General features: G+C 39.1%; 3 protein-coding genes across 3 annotated transcripts; 2 read left to right on the top strand and 1 right to left on the bottom strand.

The window, feature by feature from the left end:
* Nucleotides 1–5,640: 5,640 nt before the first annotated feature.
* LOC110724568 (very-long-chain enoyl-CoA reductase-like) lies at nucleotides 5,641–9,334 on the top strand. The gene is made up of 2 exons (XM_021903979.1): nucleotides 5,641–6,379; nucleotides 8,053–9,334. Exons 1-2 carry the CDS (start codon nucleotides 6,047–6,049, stop codon nucleotides 8,524–8,526), a joined length of 807 nt encoding a protein of 268 aa, XP_021759671.1. The 5' UTR covers nucleotides 5,641–6,046; the 3' UTR covers nucleotides 8,527–9,334.
* A 494-nt stretch (nucleotides 9,335–9,828) lies between these two features.
* On the bottom strand, nucleotides 9,829–11,121 carry LOC110724472. The gene is made up of 3 exons (XM_021903890.1): nucleotides 10,866–11,121; nucleotides 10,306–10,775; nucleotides 9,829–10,197 (listed from the first exon to the last, which is right to left on the bottom strand). Exons 1-3 carry the CDS (start codon nucleotides 11,119–11,121, stop codon nucleotides 9,829–9,831), a joined length of 1,095 nt encoding a protein of 364 aa, XP_021759582.1.
* A 9,032-nt stretch (nucleotides 11,122–20,153) lies between these two features.
* Nucleotides 20,154–22,803, top strand: LOC110724471 (ESF1 homolog). The gene is made up of 2 exons (XM_021903889.1): nucleotides 20,154–20,489; nucleotides 22,210–22,803. Exons 1-2 carry the CDS (start codon nucleotides 20,154–20,156, stop codon nucleotides 22,801–22,803), a joined length of 930 nt encoding a protein of 309 aa, XP_021759581.1.
* Nucleotides 22,804–25,887: the final 3,084 nt, after the last annotated feature.

The following is a 25,887-nucleotide window of genomic DNA, read 5'->3' as shown; positions in this document are numbered from 1 at the left end:
ATTTTCAAATTGAGTGATCATATTTTCGGATAATTATTGATATTATTTTCAAATTCTACGAATAAAATAGCGTTTATGATCAAAATTTTCGATTATTAGTTCTACTTTGGATTATCATATCGATTTGTAGCTTCAATTTCATCAAAAAAAAATTTCTGATTTTTGTTCGATTTCCTGTGCGTTTCCTGTTCGATTTTTTTTTCAATTTCTTGTGCGAGTTCATAATTTGATTTTTTGTTTAATTTTTGTGCGATTTTATATGCCAATTTCATCGATTTTATTTTTATTGCTTTTTTTCCTGATTTTTGCGATTTCTATGTGTTTTTTTAATTATTTTTTGCAGACTTCTTCGTTCGATTTAAGTAGTTCGTTTTTTTTTTCTTTTTTTTTTCAATTCATCAATTGTTTGTTTTTCGTGATTTATCAATTTGCCTCGCATGAAGATCTATGTCAAATTGCTGGTTGGTACTGATAATTTAGTGTCAAATACTGATCTTTCATTATAAGTGGTGAATTCCACACTCATTTATCTATATATCTGGATGGTGAATTATTTGATTTCTCAAATATCTTAGAAATATAATTTGATAGGAATACTCAATCTGAATCTTAGAAATTCTTCTTGTTCTTCTTTGAGTTACTGAGGCTCTCTTTGCCTTATTATGGTATGGTGATTTATGACAAGGAGAATGGTAGGTTGCTCTCTTCTACAAGAAAGCAGTGTTTCTCAAATACTAGTAGATAAGTTCTGTCGGCATAGATTTTGGCTGATGTTAGTAGTGCAATATGCTGGACTCCTGGATTAAATTTCAATTCATGATATTCTTTGTGCTAAAAAGTATTCTTTGTACATTCTGCAGCAAGTCACTGACAATACCTGGTATCGAGTTTGCAAGTTAGCAAATTTTCGAGAATTAGACACCTTGTTGCTTTGTTCTTGGAAGATGTAAGTGTACGTATATACAGTATATGCTTGCGGACATTGGTAAGCGAGAATATTATAATCTGGTTGTTGATGATATATTTAGTCTACATATATGTACTGATATTGCTTCATACTACATGTTAAACAGAGATTCAAAATTTCAGACTTAGAATTGCTAGTATTATTGGTGTTTTGATTGTGTTTCCTACCATTGATGTTCTGATAGAATTCAATAACTTCTCTGGTGTTTAGGGTAAAAATACGCTATGCCACGTGGCCCAGTAGTATGATGACACATGGCAGCCCACCAAAGGCCCAATGGGATCCAATTGGATCCTGACGCGTGGCAATATACCCCCAATGGGGGAGCATATCCTCATCTGCTATAAATAGGGGAAAAATCCTCATTTATTACCCATTCAAAAATACATACACAAATTCCGAGCAATATTAATTGCGGAATCTCCGTGAATCAGAGAGAAACACCCACTTAACTTTCCGCACGTTTTCTCATCCGGAATCATACTAACTTGATCTTCGGAGGCGGAACTCCACCCAACCGGAGTTTCGTGGTTTTGCAGGTACAGAAGTCAGGCGCTCATACCCAGTATTGTAACTCTCCCGAAGGACTAAAAACACCTGAAACATCTGGTTAGATTGATTCTTCCAAATAGTGTTGATTACAAATTTTGTGAACAATTTCTGATTTAGTGGTCTGCCATTATTGAGATGTTCTTGTTTGAGATTCTTTCTTCTTCATTACAACATTTGTAATCTAGGAAAACTCAAATGAAACATGCTTTTTAATTGGATATGATTATCTATACGAATGATTTTTATTGTTTGAATGTGTACATGCATAGTGGGAAATTGGAAATGTGGGGGTGTCAGCTAATAATGAAAACTGAAGACTGCAAATCTATCTAGAACATACAGTGATTTTTGTTTCAAGGGTATTTCATGTTTTTACTCATAGTGAGAAGTATGTCTTTCTCACGTGACTGCAAACTAAATGGTTTTTTTTTATCATTTCAAGTTTAAATATTATTAGTTGAGAATTGAAATGGTTTGGTGGTTGGGGTAGGAAAGTAAAGGTGTTTTGTTGGTGTTTATGTGCCTGCTACAGTTTCAGATGAAAACATCCTTGAGAAGAAAAGTTCCAAGTTCTAGTGGTTGGCTGCCGGTTCGATCCCATTTTAAGAGGGGTAAGATGGTGAAGGGGTATGCCAAAATTGAGATTGAGAAGAAAAAATAACCATAAATGAAATGCTGGCTTTTTTTCAGCTAATCGAAGTGAGAAACAAAGTATGTAGCTGAAAGAAATTGACTTTTAAAGGGTATATAATGTGGTATATAAAAGAACAGATTATATAAAAATGTTTCTGTTGGTAGAATTTTTCATTGTGCTCTCCTCTTTTATCTGCCAGAATAGCAAACTCTACTAGTCTCCAATCAAAAGATTATTGTCAGGTAATAAGATAAAGAAAGAAAAAAGGAGCATTCCTTTTTCTCATATATTTTCTGTTTGGAGATCATTATTGTCAGAGGTGGAGCAAACAAGTCTTTGGTCATTTATCAGACGAGCAAACAAATCTTTGCTCATTTATCATGAGCAACAATTCTTTGTTCATTTTATCAAATGTGTAATTACAAACAATTCTTTGTTGATTTATCAAATGAGCTGATTAAAAATTTATAACATAGAAAATGATTTAAAACATATGATAAACCTATTAGCTCAAATGGTAGAGCACTATGAAAATGCATAGAGGATGTAGGTTCAATTTATACATAGGTTATCTCTATAAAAAAAATTAATTAAAAAAAAAAAATCAAATTCGTACTAAATTATATATATGAGCAAAAAATGGTTTGAAATGATTTATAACTATATAAACTTTGTTACAATTAAACTCTCATACAAACTTGTATCTCTACATTACATAAATGAACCTACGTGGGATTCGAACCCACATTTTTTGTGCATTTGCACAATGCTCTACCCTTGAGCTACTAGGCTAACGTATTTAAAACATTCAAATACACTCACAAATGAGCATTAATTTGACAAAATGAGCAAAAATCATTTGCTCATTTGACAAAGGAGCATTAAATTTTTTTGCTCATTTGACAAATGAGCAAAAAATAATTGCTCATTTGACAAATGAGCAAAAAATTAATTGCTCACTTTGACAAATTATTTGCTCATTTTTGACAAATTAGTAAAGAATAAATGTTAATTTTTGATAAAATGAGCCAAAATTATCTGCTCATTTGACAAATGAGCATTAAATAGTTTGCTCATTTGATAAATGAGCAAAGAATTGTTTTGCAAATTTATAACTAGTAATATTTTGTAAATATCAATGAAGAAAGATCAAGTTTTAGCAAATGAGCAAATAGTTTAGTTGCTCATTTGTCAAATGAGCAAATAGTTAGTTGCTCATGTGTTAAATGAGCAAATACTTAGTTGCTAATTTAACAAAAGAGCAAAACCTTAGTTGCTCATTTGTCAAATAAGCAATTAATTTCTTTGCTCATTTGTGAAATGAGAAACCATTTGTTTGCTCATTTGTCAAATAAGCAAATAATTTTATTTGTTTTTAAAGGAAATAAGCAAATAATTAGTTACTCATTTGTAAAATAAGCAAACATTTCTTTGATCATTTAGGAAATGAGCAATACATTTTTTGCTCATTTAGCAAATGAGCAAATAGTTAGTTGCTGAAAGGAATGGTGTCCTTCCAATAAGTTTATTATTCCGATAGAGGGTTCAGAATTATTAGAAAGCTAATTCTTCAGTGAGGTCAAGTGATCAGAATGTTTAGGTGGAGGCCGCTTCCGATCAGTAATATTAATGTATAATTAATGTTACGGCTTAATCTTGACTGAACCCTTCGGGTCGCACCCCAATCGAATAACCGATTTGACACGACGAATCAATTCGAAGGATTAGATGAGTCATTAGAGTATTACGAACAAAGACGTCGGATATCGAGCTTAGAGCGTCGAAACCGAGTGTCGCATGTCAAGTTGAATTTAGTATTCGACGAGACGTAGAATCAAGCAAGCGACAGGTGCGAGCTAAGCCGTAGCCTCGCATTGGCCTAGACATGCGAGTGCTAGGCTAGGCGAGGGCACCAACCGCATGCATGCTAGCGTGGTGGGCATCGCACCCAGCCACACGCATAGCCGCAGCTAGGTTGCACTTAGCATGCAAGCATCGCAAGCATGGTGCTATGCGTATGCATGCTATGGCTATGCGTGCTTGCTAGCATGCTAGGGCTAGCGCCTAGCTCCCCGCAGCATCGCACTCGCACAACACACGCATCGCAAGCAGCGTGTTGTGTGTGCGTGTGTGTAGCTGTGCGTACTTGCTAGCGTAGCAGCACCAAGCAGCAGCAGCTAGGCCATGCCTCTCGCACAACAACACGCATTACAACAGCAGCCCGCAACGCATGCGTGGCCTGCTTGCTGCACGCATGTGTGTGCGAGCTGGCTAGGGAGCCCAGCCTTGGTGTTAGGCGCCAGCTTGGCAGCCTTGGCGGCCAATTCAGGCTGCCAGCCAGCCATGTGGAGTGGTCAACACCAGTTATATGTGGGGACCGGTCTTGGTGTTTGGCTTGGGGAACAAGGAGTTTTGGTCCCCCCCTTTAGTGGTAATCACCAACCCTTGCTCACTATGTGCCACTTGTAGCTTGTTGATTGCTTTGCATTTTAATTTGTTTTTGATTAAAATAAATTGAGGGAAAATGCAACTCTCCCACATTGATGGGAGAAAGGGAGATCAAGGCTCCCTTCTTTATAAATACCCAAGTTTTGGGTTTGGGAAAAATCACTTGAGTTGAACTCAATAAGGCATCTCCTTGAAAGTGAGAAAACCTTTAAGTTCGTAATACTCTAGTTTTTCTTTGGTCAAGTCCCGACTAACCTTTGGGATAAAGACCGCTTGAGTCGGGTCGAGGGTGCGAGCCGTCGGAGGCCTTCACACTTGCGAGGTTAAGCTTTCAAGTAAGAGCTCGTTATCGAGCGAAGCAGGCTTCGAGGGTAAGATCGTCTTTTCTCTTTCTCTCTCTTTTGTTGTTTAATTATGTGGTTGCATGTTTAGTTGCTTTAATTAGTGGGCGGGTCTTGGGCGGGTTTCTCTTCCGCGTAGTGTTGGACACTACGAAACCCAATAACGGTATATTATTAAAACTGTTATTTTAAAGTAAGGTTCTATTATTAATTTACCAAGTACTGTTATTGATTTATTAAGTATTGCTATATACCCTTAAAAAAAAAAAAAAACTGACGTCACTTGGTATTGGGCGAGGTGGCCCATACTTAGGTAGCGGTCCTTCATTCCCCATAGTTTGGTATCCAATCCTAACCATGACAATTTTATAAAACTTATCAAGGGGCAAATTGGTAAATGGTTAAATATACATCTTTCTCACTCTAGTTTGGTACCAACTAAGCTTTTGTTTGATAACTTAAGTTTAGTAGTATTAGTACAATACACAACTTTGTTAGAGCAAGTGCAATGGTTGGGAAAAGGAACTAGCTTGCAAATATAACAAATCTTAAACTATTAGCTATACCATTGTTGCACATCTTGTTCATTAGCTTTGTCAAGTAAATTAACTTTGTAGAGCTAATTAGGTTGGTAAATATTTATTTTTTAAAACTTATTATTAAATTAAAAATAAATTAATTTACAATTAGCTTAACCATTAAAGTAATAAATAGCTAGAATTGTTATAGCTTAAGAAGATAATGTGGCATTACAACCTATTAAAAAAATTAGCCAACCATTATAGTTGCTCTTAGTACCAAATAATATTTTTTTTACTCCGTATTACAAAAAATTCCAATAATACCACTTGATACAGTTATGAATTAGAAATTTTCCAAAAAAATACCTCTAGATTGTTCATAATCTCCTCATAATAACCCTATCTCTTTGCACATGATCCTCCCACCCCAACTAATTACATTTATTATGCATTTATAATTATGTCTCACTTTCCCATCCAATCAGTTCAACCTTGAAATGACTTCCAACACTCCCATTTCCAATCCTTGAACTTGGCCAAATTTGACAGAAATTACCCAAAAAAAAAAAAAAAAAAAGTGAAGATGATGAATGTGTTGCAGAGTTTCCTATTCCCACCACCACCATCAATCTTTGTGACAGCTATGTCATTCATAAGCTTTGGTTCACTCGCAAATGCAGGTTTCTCTGAATTAAGGGGAAAACATTTACAGTACTCCAAATTTGTGAATTGGAATGTTTCTAATAAAACCCAACAAAAACAGATTATAATTTCTAGCAAAATTGGGATGGCTTTTCTTTATACTCCTGCTTTTTTATTTGGGGTTGCTTCCTTTTTCATTTTCCCTAATGAAAGTTTCAGGTTTTTATTGCTTCGTTCGGCACTTACTATCCATTTTCTCAAGAGGGTGCTTGAGGTAATTTGATTATATTGATTCATTTGGTTATGTTTTATCTTTATTACTATTTTTTTACATTATTGATTTTAGTTTAAAATAGTCCTAATTCTCATGTGAAATTATTAGAATTTCTTTTCTGCAATATGTGATGAGTGACTTAAGCCAAATCTTGTTACTATTAAAAGTTTTATGCCGTCTGTCTTTGATTGTTTGCCCATAGTCATATTTTATTAAAATTTGATGGGACCTTAAATAATTTTTGTGAGATTATATTGGTTGGTCCTTTATAAGCCGTTTGGGAAAGGACGGCCTAAAATGAAAAATGAGCTCGAAGGAGCATATAAAAATAAATAAATAAATAATAATAAGTGCGGGTGTACAAAGGATATCCTTTGAATCTTGAATTCTTTGGTGAGGATGTAGCCCTTGCTAGATCACTTGTTCATGGTGATAGGAAAGCTTCATTACTTTTCTGAATTGAACTCACAGTTTGTGTTCGGTTGACTGGATGAGTCTAATGTATATGATAATCAGTATAGTTCCGCAAAGGGCTAGTATGTGTCATAGAAAATATGGGATGAACCAGTCTCTCCAAGTATTAACCATAATAGGCAGTGATGATTACTTTGTGATGAATCGGTCTGTATTAGGTGCAGGTATGATATGTATGTTTATTTGGGAGGTTCATATAACGATTCACGTGATGTGGCATGAAGCATAGGCGACCTATGTATGTTGTAATGCATTCTTTGTTACTGCTTTTTAGGGATATCAATTACTTAAGCTGAGAGGGCCTTTTCAGAAAAATATGGAGTTAGGTTTATGATGTGGTATGAAGCATGGACAACCTTGTATGTGTTCAGCCATGAGTGCATCATGATCAAAGCTCATTGTGTTCCGAGCTTCTTTGTAATAACATTAAAAATTAGACTTTAGTTGCTGCCTCTTATGTTTTTGCATATGATAAGGGTATCACCTGAAATGTTTGCTGTAATGTTGATCGTAGTTTTTTTTTTCGACTCCCACTTAGATCAAAGTACACTACTCCCTCTGTTCTCGTTTGATTAACAAGGGTTTGCTACCATATTGAGATTTGCATATTCGGTATTCCAAAACAGTCAAACAAGTTACATCTAAATTGGTGCAAATTAACATGTGCTGTAATAATTCTATGTACTACATAGTAAACCCGATTATGCTATACTCGTACAAGCCTATACATATCTATTTACTATTGTATGGTTCGTGTCTTACTTTATGAACTGATCCAAGAAGTCTTGTGGTTCATTTGGTTACAAAGTTATTTTATGCATATTACTTGCTGTTATTATGTCTATAAACAATTGTAGAACAACTATGAGCAGCAACCATTTCTTCCCTAATAAAGGGACTATACAGAAATTATTGGCTTGTGTTCATGTAGCTGTCACCCAATAGAAATGCAGCGTAAAAGAGAAATCTCTTTGAAGACTATTAAATCTAAATGATGTTCGTCTTGACTATAAAATCTAAATGATGTTCGTCTTGATGCTGGTAATTATAAACTCAACTATAAGACATTACAGTATTTAAAATGTAAGGAAACTTTAATAGCGCTTCGATTATCATTTGGATTAGCTTCTGCACATGTAATGCAATGGTAACTAGATTGTGATTTTTCCTGCTAATACTAAATGTATTGTGCTTTGTAGGTGTTGTTTGTTCACAGATTTGGTGGTAGTGGGGTTGCTCTTCATGCCGCAATCCCAATTGCTCTTAGTTACTTCATCTCCACAGTGACAATGATTTATGCACAGCACCTATCGGGACAATTTCCAGAGCCATCTATCGACCTGACATATCCTGGAATTGGGTTGTTTCTACTGGGTATAGGTGGCAACTTGTACCACCATTACATCCTCGCTACACTGAGGGGAGAAGGTGAGAAAGAGTATAAGATACTCAAGGGCGGCTTGTTTGACTTGGTGCTTTGCCCACATTATTTGTTTGAGGTGTTGGGATTTGTTGGTATTTCTTGCATAGCTCAAACACCATATACCCTCGCTTTCACAGCCGGAACAACTATGTATTTGTTGGGTAGGAGTTGCTCTACTAAGAAGTGGTATTTGTCTAAGTTTGAGGACTTCCCCAAAGATGCCAAGGTTTTTCTTCCTTTTATTTTCTAGTTATAGTCAAGAAGCAGAGTTATGACAATTTTCTAGGTTATGTTTGCTGAATGACAGAACACCACCATATACAACACCTCAATTATTTAGGTGCTATTGTTTCGTAGACACACTTCAATGATACCAAGCTTGCTTTCCTACGTTGAATCACATGTTCGAATCTTCCCTAAGAATCTAAGATAGAATTCTCTATATCCGTCGGATTTTTGTAATTTTTTTCTTCACATTCTGTAATTTCGTCTCTATCAATCCATTGTTGCTCATTCCTATCAAATCAGTGCTTAAATTTTTAATTTTTTTGAATTATCTTTCTTTTTAAAATTAGGGCTTAAATTTCGCTAGATCGTGCAAAAGAGTGCTAAATGTTATTAATATTTGCTATAAACAGTGTACAAATTTTCATCTTCTCTGTTGTTTATATACAAAGTACAATTGGTTTCTAGGCTTAACATTACTTGAAGATCATGCTTTTTGATTGCTTTCCATTGAGTGGTGGGCTGATGGCAAGATAATTCCATAAAACCCTCAAGAGCATGTACTCCCTCTGTCCCATATTATATTTCCTGCTTTTCTATTTTGGAGATCCAAAATGTTGTTCTTATTTCTATTTTTGAATAGTATGTAAAGATCATTATACCATCATTTTTCTTTAACTTTATTCATAGAACTTCCTAATTTATCCTTAAATTATCCACTTGCTTTGTACTTTTTTTTTCTAACTTTTGTCTATGATTACTTTTCACTTTTCCCCCCTTAAATTATTCACTTGTCTTGTACTTTTGGTTAACTTTTGTCTAGCTTTTTTCCACCTTTAACGTACTTCATCCACATTCTCCTTCCATTTCTTAAATTTCGTGAAAAAAATACAAACAGGAACTATATATTGGGAAGGAAGGAGTACAATAATGTAGGTGTACATTAAGCAGTAAGTTTTTTTATTTTTATTTTTTTTTTCACTGGAAAAAGCAAGCTTAACAATAATAAGAAAGCGAGTTAAAAGACGAGGAAAAGTAAACTAAGTTATTAGCCGCTTCTTTAGCCAAATTATAAGCATCCTCCATCTTTGATCTTGGTTTATTTCGAACCACACACCACTCAAGAGTTTTCGAGTTGATTTTCATCTCCTTGATAGTCCACGCCAAACTCTTGTCACCAATATCCTCCTGCTGCAGAAGATCCACAAGCACGATGCATCCGTCTTGATCACAATGGACTTAATACCTGCTTTAACGCACCAATTAATAGCATCCGAACGAGCAGTAGTCTCCGCTTGTAGAGCTAAATTCGCTACCTTGAAAATTTTCAACCATAGATAGTAGTCACCATTCCATTCTTCTCCAAGACCCATCCCGTACCCATTCTTTTTGTATGTTTGGACCAAGCTCCATCTACTTGTATAGAAAACATCGAGCTTCCAGAATCATACTTACCTATGCTTGCTCTTTTGAAACCTGGAGGTTGATTAGGTTCCATTTCTGGCAAATGAAGGAACTGCAAGGAATCCGAATCCCTTTGTCTGAAGGTGTCCTGCTCTTGTAAGCATTGATCAATTTGTGACATGATTTCATCAAATTGTAGTAGATTACCCCTGAACACATAATCATTTCTTGCCACCCATATTTCCCACAAAGTAGCAAAGAAGTACAAAACTCTAGGACTCTCATGTCCATCCTGGCTATAGAAAAGCCGGATATAGTAACAAATCCATTTTTTAATCATGAGTAACTCTAACTCACGAGAATGAATACCAAGCAGCCCACGCTGTCAAATTCTTCCTACATTCGTACAATGCGTAAACATATGATTTAATTCCTCATCTTGACACCCACAAATATCACAAATGCCTGTCTCACTCATCCCCCTGTAACACAGATTCTCCTTCACAGCCAAACCGTTATAGAAAACTTTCCAAATTAAAATTTTCCACTTTGGAAGGAGGTTTCTTTTCCATATGTAATTCAAAAGCTCTGCTTCTTCATGATCAAGTTTGTCATTAATCACCTGTTTTCCCATAAGATAGGCATAACCCGATTTTGTAAGGTTCCACAGGAACACATCACTATTATCAGAAATTGGGAGTTCCATAGAGCAAATTTCTCGAGCATCTGCGAACGTAAAAGCTTCCCGAATTTTTCTAATATCCCAACTTTTAGCATCTCTGTCAATAAAATCTTTCACCCTCCAAGACATTGCCTGTCGAAGTGTAATATTTAACCCTGCTTCTCGAACTCTTCCATTTACCCAGTTATCTGTGAAAGCACGCACACTACAACCATCACCAATTTTCCAAGCATGCCCACCCTTGAACTTAAACTCACTACTTCAAATACCTCACATACCCCACGATAAACGTTTATTCCTCAACACCATTCCTTTTCCCGTTCTTAGCATCGATTGACCTTTTCCTCCGTAAACCCTCGACACAAGTAATTGTGGATTTTTGTGCATCCTCCATGCTTGTTTCATAAGTAAAGTATCATTTAGTGTATCCACCTTCCGTATACCCAAACCCCCCATACCTCGTGGCAGCTGAACTATACTCTTCTTCACCCGATGAATACCCTTATTACCTTTATTACCCCATAAGAACCTCATTACTAGGCTTTCAATTTTTTAGGTAATGCTTCCAGGTAGCTTGGAACAATTCATAACGTGAGCGGCCATAGTGATGAGAACCGTATTTAGCAAAATAATTTTAGCCGAGAAAGAGATATTCATATTATTCCATGCTAAGATTCTCGCTGCAATTTTATCTACTAGAAAAACAAAATTCGAAATTTTGCTCCCTGAAGATTCACTGGCGATCCCAAGTGATGACCCAAATTATTAGCTTGATCCATACGCAAGATACTCTTGTAGCAATTTTGGTCAGCAATACTAGTACCTGGGCTGAATTTGATAAACGATTTATTCAGGTTTAGCTTTTCACCCGAAATTTTACAAAATCGTTGAATAATGCTAGAGATAGTCGAGCATGCCTCTACATATGGTTGAAAGTATAGAACTACATCATCCGCAAAGAATAGGTGATTAATTCTTGAGCTATTCCTTGAGATCCTTACACCCTTATATAATTGCATGTCTTCCCCAAATTGAAGCATCCTAGAGAAGGCATCCATAAAGAATAAAAATAAGTACCGGAAAAGAGGGTCACCTTGCCTCAAGCCGCACTTTGGTTTGAAAGTCGTAGAAATACTTAGCTTCCATTAATCAAAACCTTATTGTGAGGAGGGTGGCCCGTCGTTGGGGATCTCATTTCCTCTATGTCCATGGCCCTTTCAAAGCCTAGGACTTTACACCTTTTAGGGTGTATTAGGATTTGAATTCCTGACTGTTTATTAGGAGACCTTGAATTAGAGTTGAGTCCGTCATTACTTTTTTTTTTTTTTTTTTTTTTTTTTTTTTTTTTTTAATATAAGTAACCAATAGAGAGTCGCCAATGAGTTTTAGGAAAACTCATAAACCTCGTTCATACCTTTCTTTCAAGTAGTGTTCAAGGGATAATTAGCATGAATCATAAGTTTACCCATGCCTAAACTGGTCTACTAAACCAGAAATGAGTTCGAGAGCGAGGGTACTAGAAAAACGTTCTCTTTGAGAATCGCAATCCTAGCCCTAGTGCGGCCTCTATTATCTCTTCTTAATTTTTTCACAATTTCATTACCAAATAATATATGCAACGCGATTCCTAAAAACTAAGTTAGTTGATTTTATTTAGAAACATTAATCACAAAAAGTCTACATTACAACGAATGTCGTTATTCTTTTTTTGATTAAATTCGTGAAAAGAACAAAATAAACATTATTCGCCGATAAAACAACAATTTAATTATTCCAATTCTAGTCTTGTTTAACGAAAGAATACTATGTGAATTAATTAATTAGATTTTATTTAAAGTGAACAAACAACACTAATTAATTGATTAAAGTTATTTAAACAATAAAGGAAAAGTGATTTAACTAAGTGCTCAGGAAACTAACTATATATTCTCCTTTTTGCTAGATCTCCGTTTTGGGCGTTTATGGACTTCCCTCCTTGTTTGCACCTCCAAGGACTTCAATGGAACAAATTAGGGTTGAAGAGTAGTTGGGAAGAGAGGGGAAAATTAGTATGATAATAATAGAGAACTTGAGAGATTAGAGTTTTTAGAATTCTAGGGTTTTAATTCAGACTATTATGTTGTATTTAGGGATAACGAAGACCCATATTTATAGGCATAAGAATCTAGGTTTAGGGTTTTAGAGCCGCGTCTTCAGGGGGCACGTGCAACCCACAAAGTCACGCTGGAGTTCCGAGCGCAACTCTGGGACTTGCGCGCGGCAGGCACGCGCAACTTTGAAAGTTGCGCAGAGTGCGATTTGCATTATACAAAAATGCGTATTAAAAACTTCCATAACTTTTGATTACGAAGTCAAATCAAGGCAAATAAGATATCATTGAAAACGTATGATTGTCTACTTTCTAATGCCGTTGAAATTAGGTTAAAATCTGTTATGGATCAAAAGATATGGCCGTTTGCGTGTAAGGGTGTCGATTTTAGTGCCTGGTTTAGTATTTTGATGATAACTTCTTCGTTTTAACTCAGAATTGGGCTTATCATATACCGTTGGAAAGCTCTTTGAAAGGGTTATCCAATCTTTATAGTCTTTGAATGGATTTTATGTTGTTAATTGTTCTGATTGGCTCGATTTTCAACAATGTAAGATCCATTTGATCCAATCACTGCATTTGATGCATTTAGATCCGTTATTAATCAAGATTGAACATGTGTGAACGCGTTTTAGGCCTAATTAGTAATTGGACTATGATATAAGATAATATGATCTCAAATACAAGTTCTAACTTACTTCATAATGCATTATGGAGTCTATAAACACTTCAACTTTGATCTAGCATGAAGAATGAGTTTTGGTAACATCATCGCACTTCCCGTCAGGACAGGAGGCCAAAAGTAGGTGTCTACAGTTATCCCCCACTTTGATCGAGTCTAGAATAGACGAAGATCAAAGTAGTCAAGGAAATAAATCCGAGACTCATTCTGCGAAGTTCTTTAAAAATAAAGACACTACTAGAAAAGAGGCCATTTTCGACGGAAAAATTCTGTCGGAAACACCCTGAATTCCGTCGGAAAGTGCTGTCGGAAGACCCTTTGTAGGAAAAACGACCATTTTCGCTTGAAATTCCGTCGGAACGGTGTTTTTCGACGGAATTTTTCCATCGGAAGAGGTTTTCCGTTACCGAAAAGTCCATCGGAAATTTCTGACGGAATTCATATCCGCCGGAAATTTCTGACGGAAATTCCGTTGGAAAACAACATAAAAAAAAATAAAAAAAAACCCAGCACCACCCTATCCAGCCACCACCTTAACCCACCTCACCAGACCCACCCACCTCCCACCTCACCAGACCCACCTACCTCCCCACCTCACCAGACCACCCCACCTGACGTAAACCCACCTCCCCACCTCATCAGACCCACCCACCTCACCGAAACCCACCCAGCACCACCCACCCCACCTGACGTAAACCCACCTCCCCACCTCATCAGACCCACCCACCCACCTCACCGAAACCCACCCAGCACCACCCACCTAGCACCACTACCCACCCAGACCACTACCCACCCAGCACTACCCCCCAGACCACTACCCACCCAGACCACCCCCCACCCACCACCACACCCACGAACCGAACCCCCCTCACCCACCAAACCCAGACCAAAACCCACCCTGACCAACCACCCTAACCCACCCACCGAAAAAACCCAAATCGGAAAAACCACCAAAACAACCACCAAAAACCAAAACAACAACCAATTCCCTTACCCACAAACCCATTACCATCGAAATCACAACCTCCAAAATCGAAACAACAACCAAAATTAAAAAAAACTAAAAAAAATTGAAATCAAACAAAATAAATAAATATACAATTACCTTATGAAATTAATCAAATAACATTACAATTATATCAAAAATTAATTACAATCTGAATTGTTAAAAAAAAAAACTAGATCTAAAGGAAGAACAAGAAGCTGTTGTCGACTTGTCATTGTTGCTTGGGCTCAAACCACCAGCCGTTGTTGCTTGGACACCTCACACCACCACACCACTAACGTATAGAGGAAGGAGAAAGGGGCGACGAAGGAGAAGGGGCGAGGGAGGAGAAAGAGAAGGAAGGAGAAGAGAGAGAAAGGGGCGAGGAAGGAGAAGGAAAGAGAGGAGAGAGAAAGAGAAGAGAGGCGGAGAGGAGAGGAGAGAGAAAATAGAAATGTTAGGGGAGGGGGAACCGGGTTTTCTAGGTTTTTAGGGGTGCTTTTTTTATTATTATTTAATTATATTCCGACAGATTACATTTCCGTCGGAAACATAATGTTTCGACAAAATAATCCGTCGGAACTTTCCGACGGATTTCATTTCCGTCGAAAGATTAAGTTTCCGACGGAATATTCCGTCGGAAAGCCCATAAATTCCAACGGATTTTTATTTCGTAGGAAATCCATCGTAAATTTCCTACGGAATTAAAATCCGTTGGAACTTTCCGACGGATTTCATGTCCGTCGGAACTGGTCCGTCGTAAATTGGCCTATTTCTAGTAGTGAGAATCTTTCAGTAGTGTTGAGAATGTCGAAACTATTCTTGATTCGCTAAATGTTCAAGAAAAATAGCTACTAAGACCTAGAAAAGGTATTTTCTGAAATTAGTGCACTAAAGAATCTAGATTGACCATTTGCATGTATAGAACGCTTTTACAAGTAAAGGCTGTCCTGGGTGATGTCATGTTATGAGAAGGTACCGGGTTTAAAAAGATTAAAAGAGGATGATACCTTCTCAATATGTCATCGGTGGTCTGAAGTCCCACGATCTGTCATTAGAACTTTAGTCCATGATGTTAACAAATGAAAAGATGATAAATAGGGGTGTTTGGCATCCGTAGCCTAACACTTGAATAGAATATTGACATACGATGTCAAAACAAAGATTTGATGTCCACAAGATAAAAATACATGTCTCAGGACTGGAGGCACATATCCAAATCCAGTGAGAGAGATGAAAATCGTCAACTCTCTCAGCAGTTTTGTCCACAAGATGAAAACACGCGTCTCGGAGCACGTGTCTAAATAGGTGCAACTTAAGTTGGGGCCGCTCTTTATACAGGGGGTGGTCGGACACCCTAACTGTTCGGTAAAGCAAGTCTTCTTTCAAGCTAACCGTATTTGCTTCCAACAGGGGTTGTCTGCCCCGATGGTCGGCACTCTTTGTCGACTTGTAAAGCTAACGCCAAAAAGAAGGATTCTACCGTTTTTGACGAGAGGTAGATCACGTTGCTAGTGCAATTTTATGCAGCACATACGCCATACAATTTTATGCAGTATGTACGCCATACAATTTTACGCTGTATGTACGCGGTATTTTTGTTAAGTAAAGACAAAAATACGAAAAAGGTGGCATTTCTTAATGGGCAGTACAAAAAAATGCCAAACTGTCTATGAGAGCTTTTACGTAAAGCACCACTATGTGATATTTTTCTGTCGTCTTCCGAGAAAATATCCAAAACGTATGCTTGGGAAGGCACAAAGCACGGTGTGCATGCAGGATGATGCAAAAAATTATCAAAGAAGAAAATAAACTACTAGATGTAAAGCAATAAAATGTTTTTGAAGGCTTTAAAACTTTGCGAGAAAGCCTGTCGAGGCGCGAATTCAACGAGCTAAAATGTTTGGTTTGGAAGACTTAACAAAAACCAGGAAATGGTCAATTTGAGCGACCAGTATTCGCGCGCAACTTTGAGGGTTGCGCTGGAGTGTGGCGCGCAATATTAGACGTTGCGCGCAGTTGTCTCATGCAACTTTGTGAGTTGCACGCAAAACTTAAACAACGAACAATTCTGGAAGAAACAGGTCCGTGGCTTGTGCTCTTCTTCGTCATTTGCCATTTTCGATCTCTTTCTCTAGAGCTCCATTTTCGCTGTCGTTTGAAGCTAAGGAAAGTAAATCTTGCTCCTTGTTTGTTGTGCCAAACTTTGAATTTGGTCAATAAAATGAGGAAAATAAAAAAAAGAACCCTAATTTTTGAAATTAGGGGAATTCGATTCGACTTGTTTTCATGAATTTTTTCTATGTTGTTGTGACATGCTTAAGGAATATCTAGCAGCAAATTTCCATGTGAAATGGTAAAGTATCGAGTCCTTTATGAGCATATAAAAGCATATATGAGTTTTTCTATATTTGAGTTTGAATTTGTGTTTGAACTTATTTCTTTTTTTGCTCACATGGACTATACTTGTTAATTTTAATGTAAATTGAAGTGTTAGTACAACAATCATGCATTAAAATTAGGATTGAAATTTTGAACTTGAAAATGGTATGAAACTGTTCTTGCGACTCATGTTTATTTTTGCCATGCTTAAGTTGCAAAATTGGTTTTATCAATGAAAACAATAATTGATAGTTATTATTATTCGTTTATAAAACTGTGATTTCAAGATTTGCATAAACTAGTTAGTTTAGGAAATTCTTGAAGACATCATCGAACTAGTACTTTGACCATATTTCGGGCTTTTGGGCACCCTTTTTTTTTTTTTTTTTTTTTTTTTTTTTTTTTTTTTTTTCCGGTGTCGTAGCCCCCAATATTGGGTGACTTTGATGACTTGTTTGTTTTTTAGCATTAGACCCTTTCATTCGTGTTACTTGAAATCAGTGGCGGATCTTGGGTCAAAAAGTTAGGGGGGCCATGGTTTGATCCCCTAACCTTTTGTTCAAAAATAACAGTACTTAACCACTATGGCATAACTTTTTATATGCAATTAATAGACATCAACTTACTCATAAAGAATAACTCAAAAATATTTAAGGGGGTTGGGCCCTTGCCAGCCTTAACAAAGGTCCGCCCCTGCTTGAAATGGGTCTAGAAATCCCATGTTTCGTGTTATTATGTTAACAACTAGGATCTTGGGAACGATTAAACGAGTGTGTTTAAATCGTTTTCGACCATTTATAGTTTTAACAAAGAAAACTTGCTAAGTTTAGTAATATTGGTCGTTTATAGAACAAGTAAGAGGAAAATGAGATGTAATTATTCCTTCTCTTCTTGCTACTTTCAAGCTCTTTCTCTTGAACCCAAATTTTTTACCGATTGAAGTCTGAGAAAGTAGTTATTGTCCCCTTTGCAAAATTCTATTGTTTTAAAATTTATCATTTGTGCAGGAATTGGGAATTTTGAATGAAGACCCCTTAGTTTTGAACTCGGGAGTTTTCGATTCATGTTGTAACTCATGAAATTGTTTGTCTTATGTCAATGAAGTATTTTGATACAATTTTCATGATGAATGATTGAGTATTAAACTTTCGTATGAGCAAGCATGTCGTATGCGTTTGACTTTCCCATTATTTTGATACTAGTCATACTCTCTAATCCTTAGAGTAAATTGAAATATTGAAACAAAAATTATGCACTAAGATTAGTTTTTGAAGTTGAACTTGAAAATGGCTTGAATATGTGATATGTTTGTAGTTGTAGTTTGTTTTATGGCCAAATTCAGTTGCAAACTTAATTTTCAAATGAACATAATGATTATTAAATCATTGCGATGTATTTGAAAATTATAAGGCTTGAGATCTATGTAAACTATTTATAGTTTAGAAGATTCTCGAAAGTAGTTCGAATGACATGAATATCTCATTTTGTTTATTGTGAATATTGGAGCTCCCATGTGTCGGGTTATGCACATTCTTGCTATTTCTTAAGTCTTGTAGCCCCAATTTAGGGTAGTTCCAATGACTTGCTATTGTTTAGGCCATTCATATCATCATGATGTGGTAATGGGCCTATGTATCCCATGTTGTGTTTTGAGAATATTTTAGGATAATGACATGGCTTACGCATTTTTAGCTAAAGTCATGTTTAAGGAAGCAAGTTAATTCTTTGCTTGTTTATAAACCAAAAACAATTGCAGTTAAGGTTTAGTAATCTTTACCTAATGTCAAAACGTTCGTAGAGATCATTGCGGTGATATTATTCTCAAAGTTGATTTAGAACATCAATATTTTCTTCGTTCTTATCAATCTTTAATTTTGGCCTTATAGGTGGTTTGTTTACCATCCCTAAACCAATATTCGAAGGATGACTAGGCAAGAACAAGTTCGAGTTAAGAAGAAGTCGAATCTTAGTTCATTCCTTTTGAAAATATTTATGTATATGCAAGTATTATTGTCCAAAAGGTTATGGAAAATCTTAAAATTTATTTATTTTGAGAAAATGAAACAAAGTTCCAAAAGAATTTTGAAGACTATTTTTTTGAGAGAGTAGGAAACACGTTATTTCAAACTTGAATTCAAAATTTGGAGAGGGTTCAATAAATTTAATGAAAGTTTGTTTTGAAAATAAAGTGAAGATACTAATTCTAGGGTGCAAAATACATAAACATGTAATTTTCGAAACTAGACCCAAAATGGAAAGAAAATCCTAGTTTTAATTGAGTGTGACTTTTTTGTCCAAAATTGATGAAGACAAGTTGTGTTTTGGGGTTTTCTGATGTCCTGCGGGAGAGTTACGATTCCGGAACTGGTACCCTTGCGCCTGTACCTGCAAAACAACAGAGACTCCGGGTGGTGGGAGCTCCACCTCCGACGATCAAGTTAGTACTTGTATGTGGAGTAAAAAGTGCGGAAAGTAAAGAGGGTGATCTGGTTCCTCGAAGGGGAGGAGTGATCGGGGAGTGCAAATAATGCTAAGTCTGGTCTAGCGATTAGTATGCACATGTGTTTAGGCTTCTCTTAGTGAGAGTAATTAATTCCGAATAGTCTTAAATGGAGGCTTAATTACTGTATTTATAGCCTCGAGATGCGTGCCCAATATTAGGTTTAGGTTAACCTAGGGCTGATTGGGCCTTTCTTGGAAACCGGGCCTTGGTGGTCGTTCTCCTGACGAGCAGACAGCAGGCCACGTGGCGTGGCGCGATTGGTCCATGCTGGACTGATTGCTGCTTAACACGTGTCGAGTCCTTATTGGTCCATGTGGCGGACACATGGCAGGACCTGATTGGTCCATGTGGCAGACAGTGATTGGACGGGGGAAAATCCCCTAATCATTTGCCCTTCACAGGTGGCACGTGACTTGTCACATGTCACCTGTGACAGGTGTCGGCCTGCAACAGGCGACGAACTGCTACAGGTTCCGGCCTGTGATAGGTCGAGAGTTTTTCCCACCTTATTTCAAATTTGGAAGTGACCCTTCGCATTCTCATTTTTCCCTATATAAGGGCATGTTGACCAAGGCGTGTTCACATTTTGCGAACTTTGCAAGAGAACTCTCGGACCCCTGAACTTGAGCTTAGATTTTCTGGACGACTGATTTTACCAACCGCCTGCTTTTACTAGACGCCTGTTCGACCAAGCTTCTTCTTAGAACTTAAGTTTCAGGTAACCGTTTGTTTCTTTATCCTTTTTTTTTTTTTTTTTTTTTTTTTTTTTTTTTTTTTGAAAATGAGACCCTTAAAGCATCCGACACGGCCTAGGTTAGCAATTAGCCGGTCACCAGGAACGACTGAGTTTAGGACTAGGGGTGCCGACTGCCCTGCGGTACTTCAATCTTTGCGCAAGTCCCGGAATCCAACTGTCTTTATATCTATGCAGGACAGTATGGCAAGAACCAAAAGAACAAAGAGGATTGAAAACTCTGATGGCTCTTCATTCTGGGTCCAAGTTAGTGAGCTATCAGACCGGACGCCTAATACCGCTGGTACCCCTGGTGACTCTGTCACGGGGGGCTCTGAGGAGAGGGTTAAGGTGGCCCCTTCTAATGCTTTTGTTGACCTAGTTGGTCAGCAGTTGGCCCCTTCTGAAGAAGAGGGGTCGGCCCCCTCAGGGAGAGGGGAGTCGGACTCTTCCGATAGTGAGTCTGAATCCAGCTCTTCAAGCCGTCTTTCTCCAAGTTCGGAGGAAAGGCATTCTCGCTTACATGAGGCAAGACTATCCCATTCAGTCGAAAAAGGGGTCAACTAGTTAGAACCATCCGCCTCCCATAGGGAATTGAACACCCCTTTTTACTGTCACGTCCCAAAAGGTCGAATCAAGGCCATAAAATAGCGAACAGGGATTATTCTAACGAGCCATGTGATGGGTCCGAATTTTAATTTATTTATGTCGGATGCTGAAGATGCAGTCGTTTGGCGCGCGGGGTCTAGTTACGGGGACGCCTGTTTTGGCTGCTATAAGGTGGCCATTAAGGCTGGACTCCGATTTCCCTTGCATCTGGCAGTTCAACAAATCCTCGATGGGTACGAGGTGGGGCTTTGGCAGTTAGCTCCAAATTCTTGGTTCAACATCCTTGGCTATGTAGCCGGATGTGAAATGCATGGGGTGAACCCTAATTTTGAGGCGTTCACCCATATGAACTATTTAAGTCGGACCCCCAAAGAAAGCGGTACCGGATGGTACCAAATAATGAGCCATAAGGGCTATTTGATGACTAGGGGGAAGGAAAATAAGTGGAAAGATTGGAGAAACACTTTCTTCCTCATCTCTAGTCCCGACAAACTTCTAAAAAAACGGTACAACAGGTGGAATAGGGATCCACCTCTTCTTGCAGGCGGCCCTAGCATGCCGCCTGTTCCTCGTCAAGCAAGGGAAGAGATCCTTGACCGAGGACTCTTCAAAGTAGAGATTAGGGCCAACTCTACTACTGGGGTACGGGAGCAGGTGCCTTTGAACTGCGTCCCCAAATTCCAATGGCTGTATGATGAATATTTTTTGGCCGCCTGTGGCCTGAGCAGTCGGACCTCCAGAGGTAGCCAGCCTTTTATGCCTGTATATGCATCATTTGATTAATTTTTTCAAGTTTTACCAACTCTTTGCTGCCTATTTTCAGCCAAAGCTACGGACCACATCTCTGCATCAAAGAAGGCGGCCACCCTTCTTCGGACCTCTATTATGAGCCTTAAGCAGCCATCATCTGATTCTCCTACTAAGGAGATGCCCAAGGTGAGCTCTGATCTTTCGAGTTTTTCTCTGAAATCCTCTTTTTGCCAGTATTAACTTTCTATGCTTTTGCAGACGGGCTCGTCCAAACCCTCTTCCTCCCAGCAGCCGGACTCAAAGGTTCGGAAACCGACAGCCGGGAGTACGCCTGGCTCTGCTAGGAATTAGGCGGCTGAAAAACAGTCACGCACCCCACAAAGTGGGGGAAAACAAACACAAGTGCCAAGGGACAGCCGACCTCCAAGAGGTATAACCAGCTCTCTCGATCCTTGTTTGATTTTTCTTACTTTGATACTTTCTTTTGTTCTAATTTTTTTGATTTCGGAATACAGGCGACCCTTAGGAACTGACTTGGTCAACATGGCCAAGTCTATGGTGAAGGCCATCCCTCTAGAGGAGAGGGATGCGATCAAGGGAGTCGGTACCCTTGACCTAGACGGTATCATGGGTCTCCTCTCTGAGGTAGAATTAGCATCTTTTTGAAAGATTGAGTGATTTTGCCTGCCGCATGTTTTTGCAAATCTGACGCCTGGTGCCCCCCCTTTTTTTTTCAGACCATGCTTCGTGTACACGGCCTCCGTAGGTCGATTAGCGCCAAAACAAAGAGGTAAAAGATGCCAAAGCCATGGCCGCCTCTGACTTTAACAAGGTAATGTTTCAAATTGCCCAAAATGAAATTTTGACATTTGATATTCTTTATTATCAGGCGGCTGCCACTTCAAAGATCAAAGACAAGTTGGAGGCGGCCAATAAAAAGAACCAAGAGCTGGAGAAGACGGTCAAAAGCCTCCGGGACGAGTTGCAGCCACTTAAGAACATTGCCCATAAAGCTGAGAGTCTCCAAAAGTCTTTATCCAAGGTTAAGGAGCGCCTAGAGAAACAAGACGCGGCCATAACTGAAGAGCTCAAGGCCAAGGCTGAGACTGAAAAGATGGCTTTAGCTCAGGCCATGATGGAGGACTCGGCCAATATTATGAAGATGACCTGGTCGACCCTCTTCCCAAAAGGTAACTATGCCGAATGGGATTCCAAGTTCACCGCCTGTACTGAAGAGTACAATAGAAGAATCATGCAACAGGCGGCTGACGAGGATGAAAAAGAGGAGGAGGAGGAGGAGGAGGCGGCCAGCTCCAGCTCAAGTGAGGATGAGGAGATGGTTGACCAGCCAACGGAGGCGGATGGCCCTAAGGATCCTGCCCCTGAAAACGAGTCAAACAAAGAGGATGCCTTGAAGGATTCGGCGCCCATAATTGAGCTCGATCAGGCGGCAGTTAACTCCGAAGCCCCTCCCAATGTTTAAAGCTTTTATTTTTCCAACTTTTCTCCGGCCTGTGTGCTCTTTATTTGTGAATTTTCTTTACCCGACCAAGGGGTCGGGGTTATAAATATTTTGCCGGTCTTCATGGCCAGCTGTTTTATTATGAAGCTAGCGACCACTTTTTGGTCGTCTTTGATCACTAAATCTTGTTTATGCTTATCTGCTTTATGCTTATCCGCTTGAATGCCAAACCGACTGTTTTAGCTTATAATCTGTTTCTTAGAATGCCAAAATTTTGAAAACTTTGCGAGTAAGTGAGGTTTATTAGGTGCCGACTACTCACGATGACGACTGCATATATGCCCCTAGGCGACTTGTTGTCGTTAATCCATATTGGCAACTAGTCGGCCATGAAACCAGTCGGACCCCCAACGTTTGTTTTAGCAAATACATTAGGTCTCTTAATTTTTGCAAGTTTGAAGGGAACATATTGCTTGTTGTCAGGACGCTTGTTTGATTAAGTAGGAATAGTGATCTTGAGCCACTGTTTGCCAAAAAACAGTCGACTGTCAAACTTTTTTGATCCACACTTTGCTTGAGTAGTAGGGTAACCAGGCGGCGTATGCCGGCTGGTCCCCTTGATTCGCCAAGTTTTGCTTGGCTACTAACTCAAAGGTTGGTAACCTAGTAGGAATAGTGGTTTGAGTACCTCTGTTTGCTAAAAAACAGGCGGACTACTCATACCTTTTAGGTTCCATACTAAGTTTGAGAGAGTGACTATGAGTTAACATTTGAGTTTACTCAGTCTCCGTCACCCTAGCTTGAGTAGTAGAGGTACCAGGCGGCGGAGGCCGGCTGATCCCCTTGATTTACCAATGTTTGTTGGCTATTAATTCAAGAGGTACCCCCTGTATTTATCCTTAGTAATACAGGCAGTCATCCGACTCGGATGTCAAGTACTACCTCTGGCTCGGTTAGTGGCAGAGTTATCCTTGTCTCAGTTGTAACGACTACGTGGTTGTCCTTGGGGAGAGTCGTTTAGGGGCCGTGTGTTTAGTTTATAGAGCATTATTCCACCCAAAAGGGAGCTGCTCTCTGCGACGAATCTCATCCGGAGGGATGTCGCCGGACGCCTAGTATGATGTTGGGACATGTCGTATTAGTTTAATTTTAAGAGAGGATCAGTTGGCAAGGCGCCTGAGCTGATCATCCGGCCGTAGGCCTTGTTTAATTCATGGTGAACAAAGGAGAGTAGCCGACTGTAAAGTTACAGGCGGCATGCCCCTTTGAAACAGTACAAAGTGAAGAAAATGGAGAATAGCCGATTGTTTTTCCAGTTAGCATGCCCCTCAATTGGTGCAAACTGGAGAGTAGCCGACTGCTAATGGAGCAAGCAGCGTGCCTCTCTATTTATTTATAATATAAATGAAGCAAATTTGCAAGTTTTATTAGTTGCTCTCGGCAATTACATCATTCAAAAATAATACTTCTTTAAATTATCAACATTCCAAGTTCTAGGTAGGAGTTGTCCGTCTGGTATTTCCAGGCGGTATGTGCCATCCCTAACCTCTTCAAAGATTCGATAGGGACCCTCCCAGTTGGGAGTGATTTGCCCAACTCATTGGCCCTACCAACCGCTTTCATCTTTCGTAGTACAAAGTCCCCCACTTTGAGTGGACGCCTGTGTACCCTTTTGTTATATGCCCTTGTCATTCTCAAGCGGTAGATTTCATGGCGTAGGGCTGCATTTCCCCTTCGTTCTGGGAGTGAATCCAATGCTAGGCGCATGGATTCCCAATTTGCTTCTTCGTCATACAACATTATACGAAGAGTCGGCTCGTAATGTTCAATTGGCAGAACAGCTTCTGCCCCATAAGTTAGGAGGAATGGAGTTTCTCCAGTTGCCCCTTTTTCAGTCGTCCTGATGGCCTAGAGAACATGCGGTAGTTCGTCTGCCCACAGGCCGCCTGCCTTTCAATCTTCTTTTTGATACCGTCTGAGATGATTTTATTGAAAGCTTCCACTTGGCCGTTTGCTTGGGGTCGGCCGACTAATGCAAAGCAATGAGAGATACCTTGGTCTCCAAGCTAGTTTTGGAGAACAAGCGTCTCAAATTGGGGACCGTTATAAAAAACCATAGACATGGGTACCCCAAATCGAGTGATGACATTCTTCCATATGAAGGAGATGACGTCCTTGGTCTTGATACCCTTAACTGCTTCTGCCTCCACCCACTTAGTGAAGTAGTCGACTGCTACCAAAATGTACCTCCTACCGCCTGTTGCAGGCGTGTAAGGCCCTAGAATATCCATGCCCCACTTGGCAAATGGTATAGGACTATGGATGGCTGTGAGGTCAGTGGTCGGACGATGGATTAACTTGCCAAACCTTTGGCACTTGTCACATTTTTTGACCATTTCCATGGCGTCTGATTCTAGGGTAGGCCAAAAGTAGCCCTGCCGCCTTGCTCTTTGAGCAAGGGACCTGCTGCCTACGTGAGAAGCGCAGTACCCTGAATGTAGATCCTCTAAGACCTCTCGTCCTCTTTCTGGAGTGACACATTTTAATAGAGGTTGAAGATAGCCCTTCTTAAAGAGTTCTCCCTTGGACATTTCAAAATTGGACGCCCGTTTTTTCAGTAGAGTCGCCTGGGAGTGATCACTTGGCAAGGTGTCGGTTGTTAAATAGGCCCTGATAGGGTCCATCCAGGTTGAGCTTTTATCAAGGATTCCAATAGGTTCTTCCTCAATGCTTTGCTTCTCCATAACTTCCCAGAAAACGGTCCTTGGAGTGTCACAGGAGGCCGAGGATGCCAGTTTAGAGAGGGCGTCCGCCTGGTTGTTCTCGGACCTGGGTACTTGAGTTAAATGAAATTCTCCAATGATTGCCTGAAAGAAGTAGAGACATTTGTCGCCTGCCCGGCTGAGAAATCTCCCCAGGGCCTCCAGACAACCTGTTAATTTCTCGACCTCTTGGACAGTGCGGGGCGACTGCATGTCTATAACCGCCTACACCTTCTCGGGGTTAGCCTCTATACCCCTTTGATTGATAAGAAATCCGAGAAACTTCCCAGAATCAACTCCAAAAACACACTTCTTGGGATTGAGCATGACATGGTGCCGCCTG

The sequence above is a fragment of the Chenopodium quinoa genome, unplaced genomic scaffold (assembly GCF_001683475.1).
Source record: "Chenopodium quinoa cultivar QQ74 unplaced genomic scaffold, ASM168347v1, whole genome shotgun sequence".
In the NCBI taxonomy this organism is placed as follows: domain Eukaryota; kingdom Viridiplantae; phylum Streptophyta; class Magnoliopsida; order Caryophyllales; family Amaranthaceae; genus Chenopodium; species Chenopodium quinoa.
Note: the sequence above shows the minus strand (reverse complement) of the source record. Positions and strands in the feature narration are given on the sequence as shown.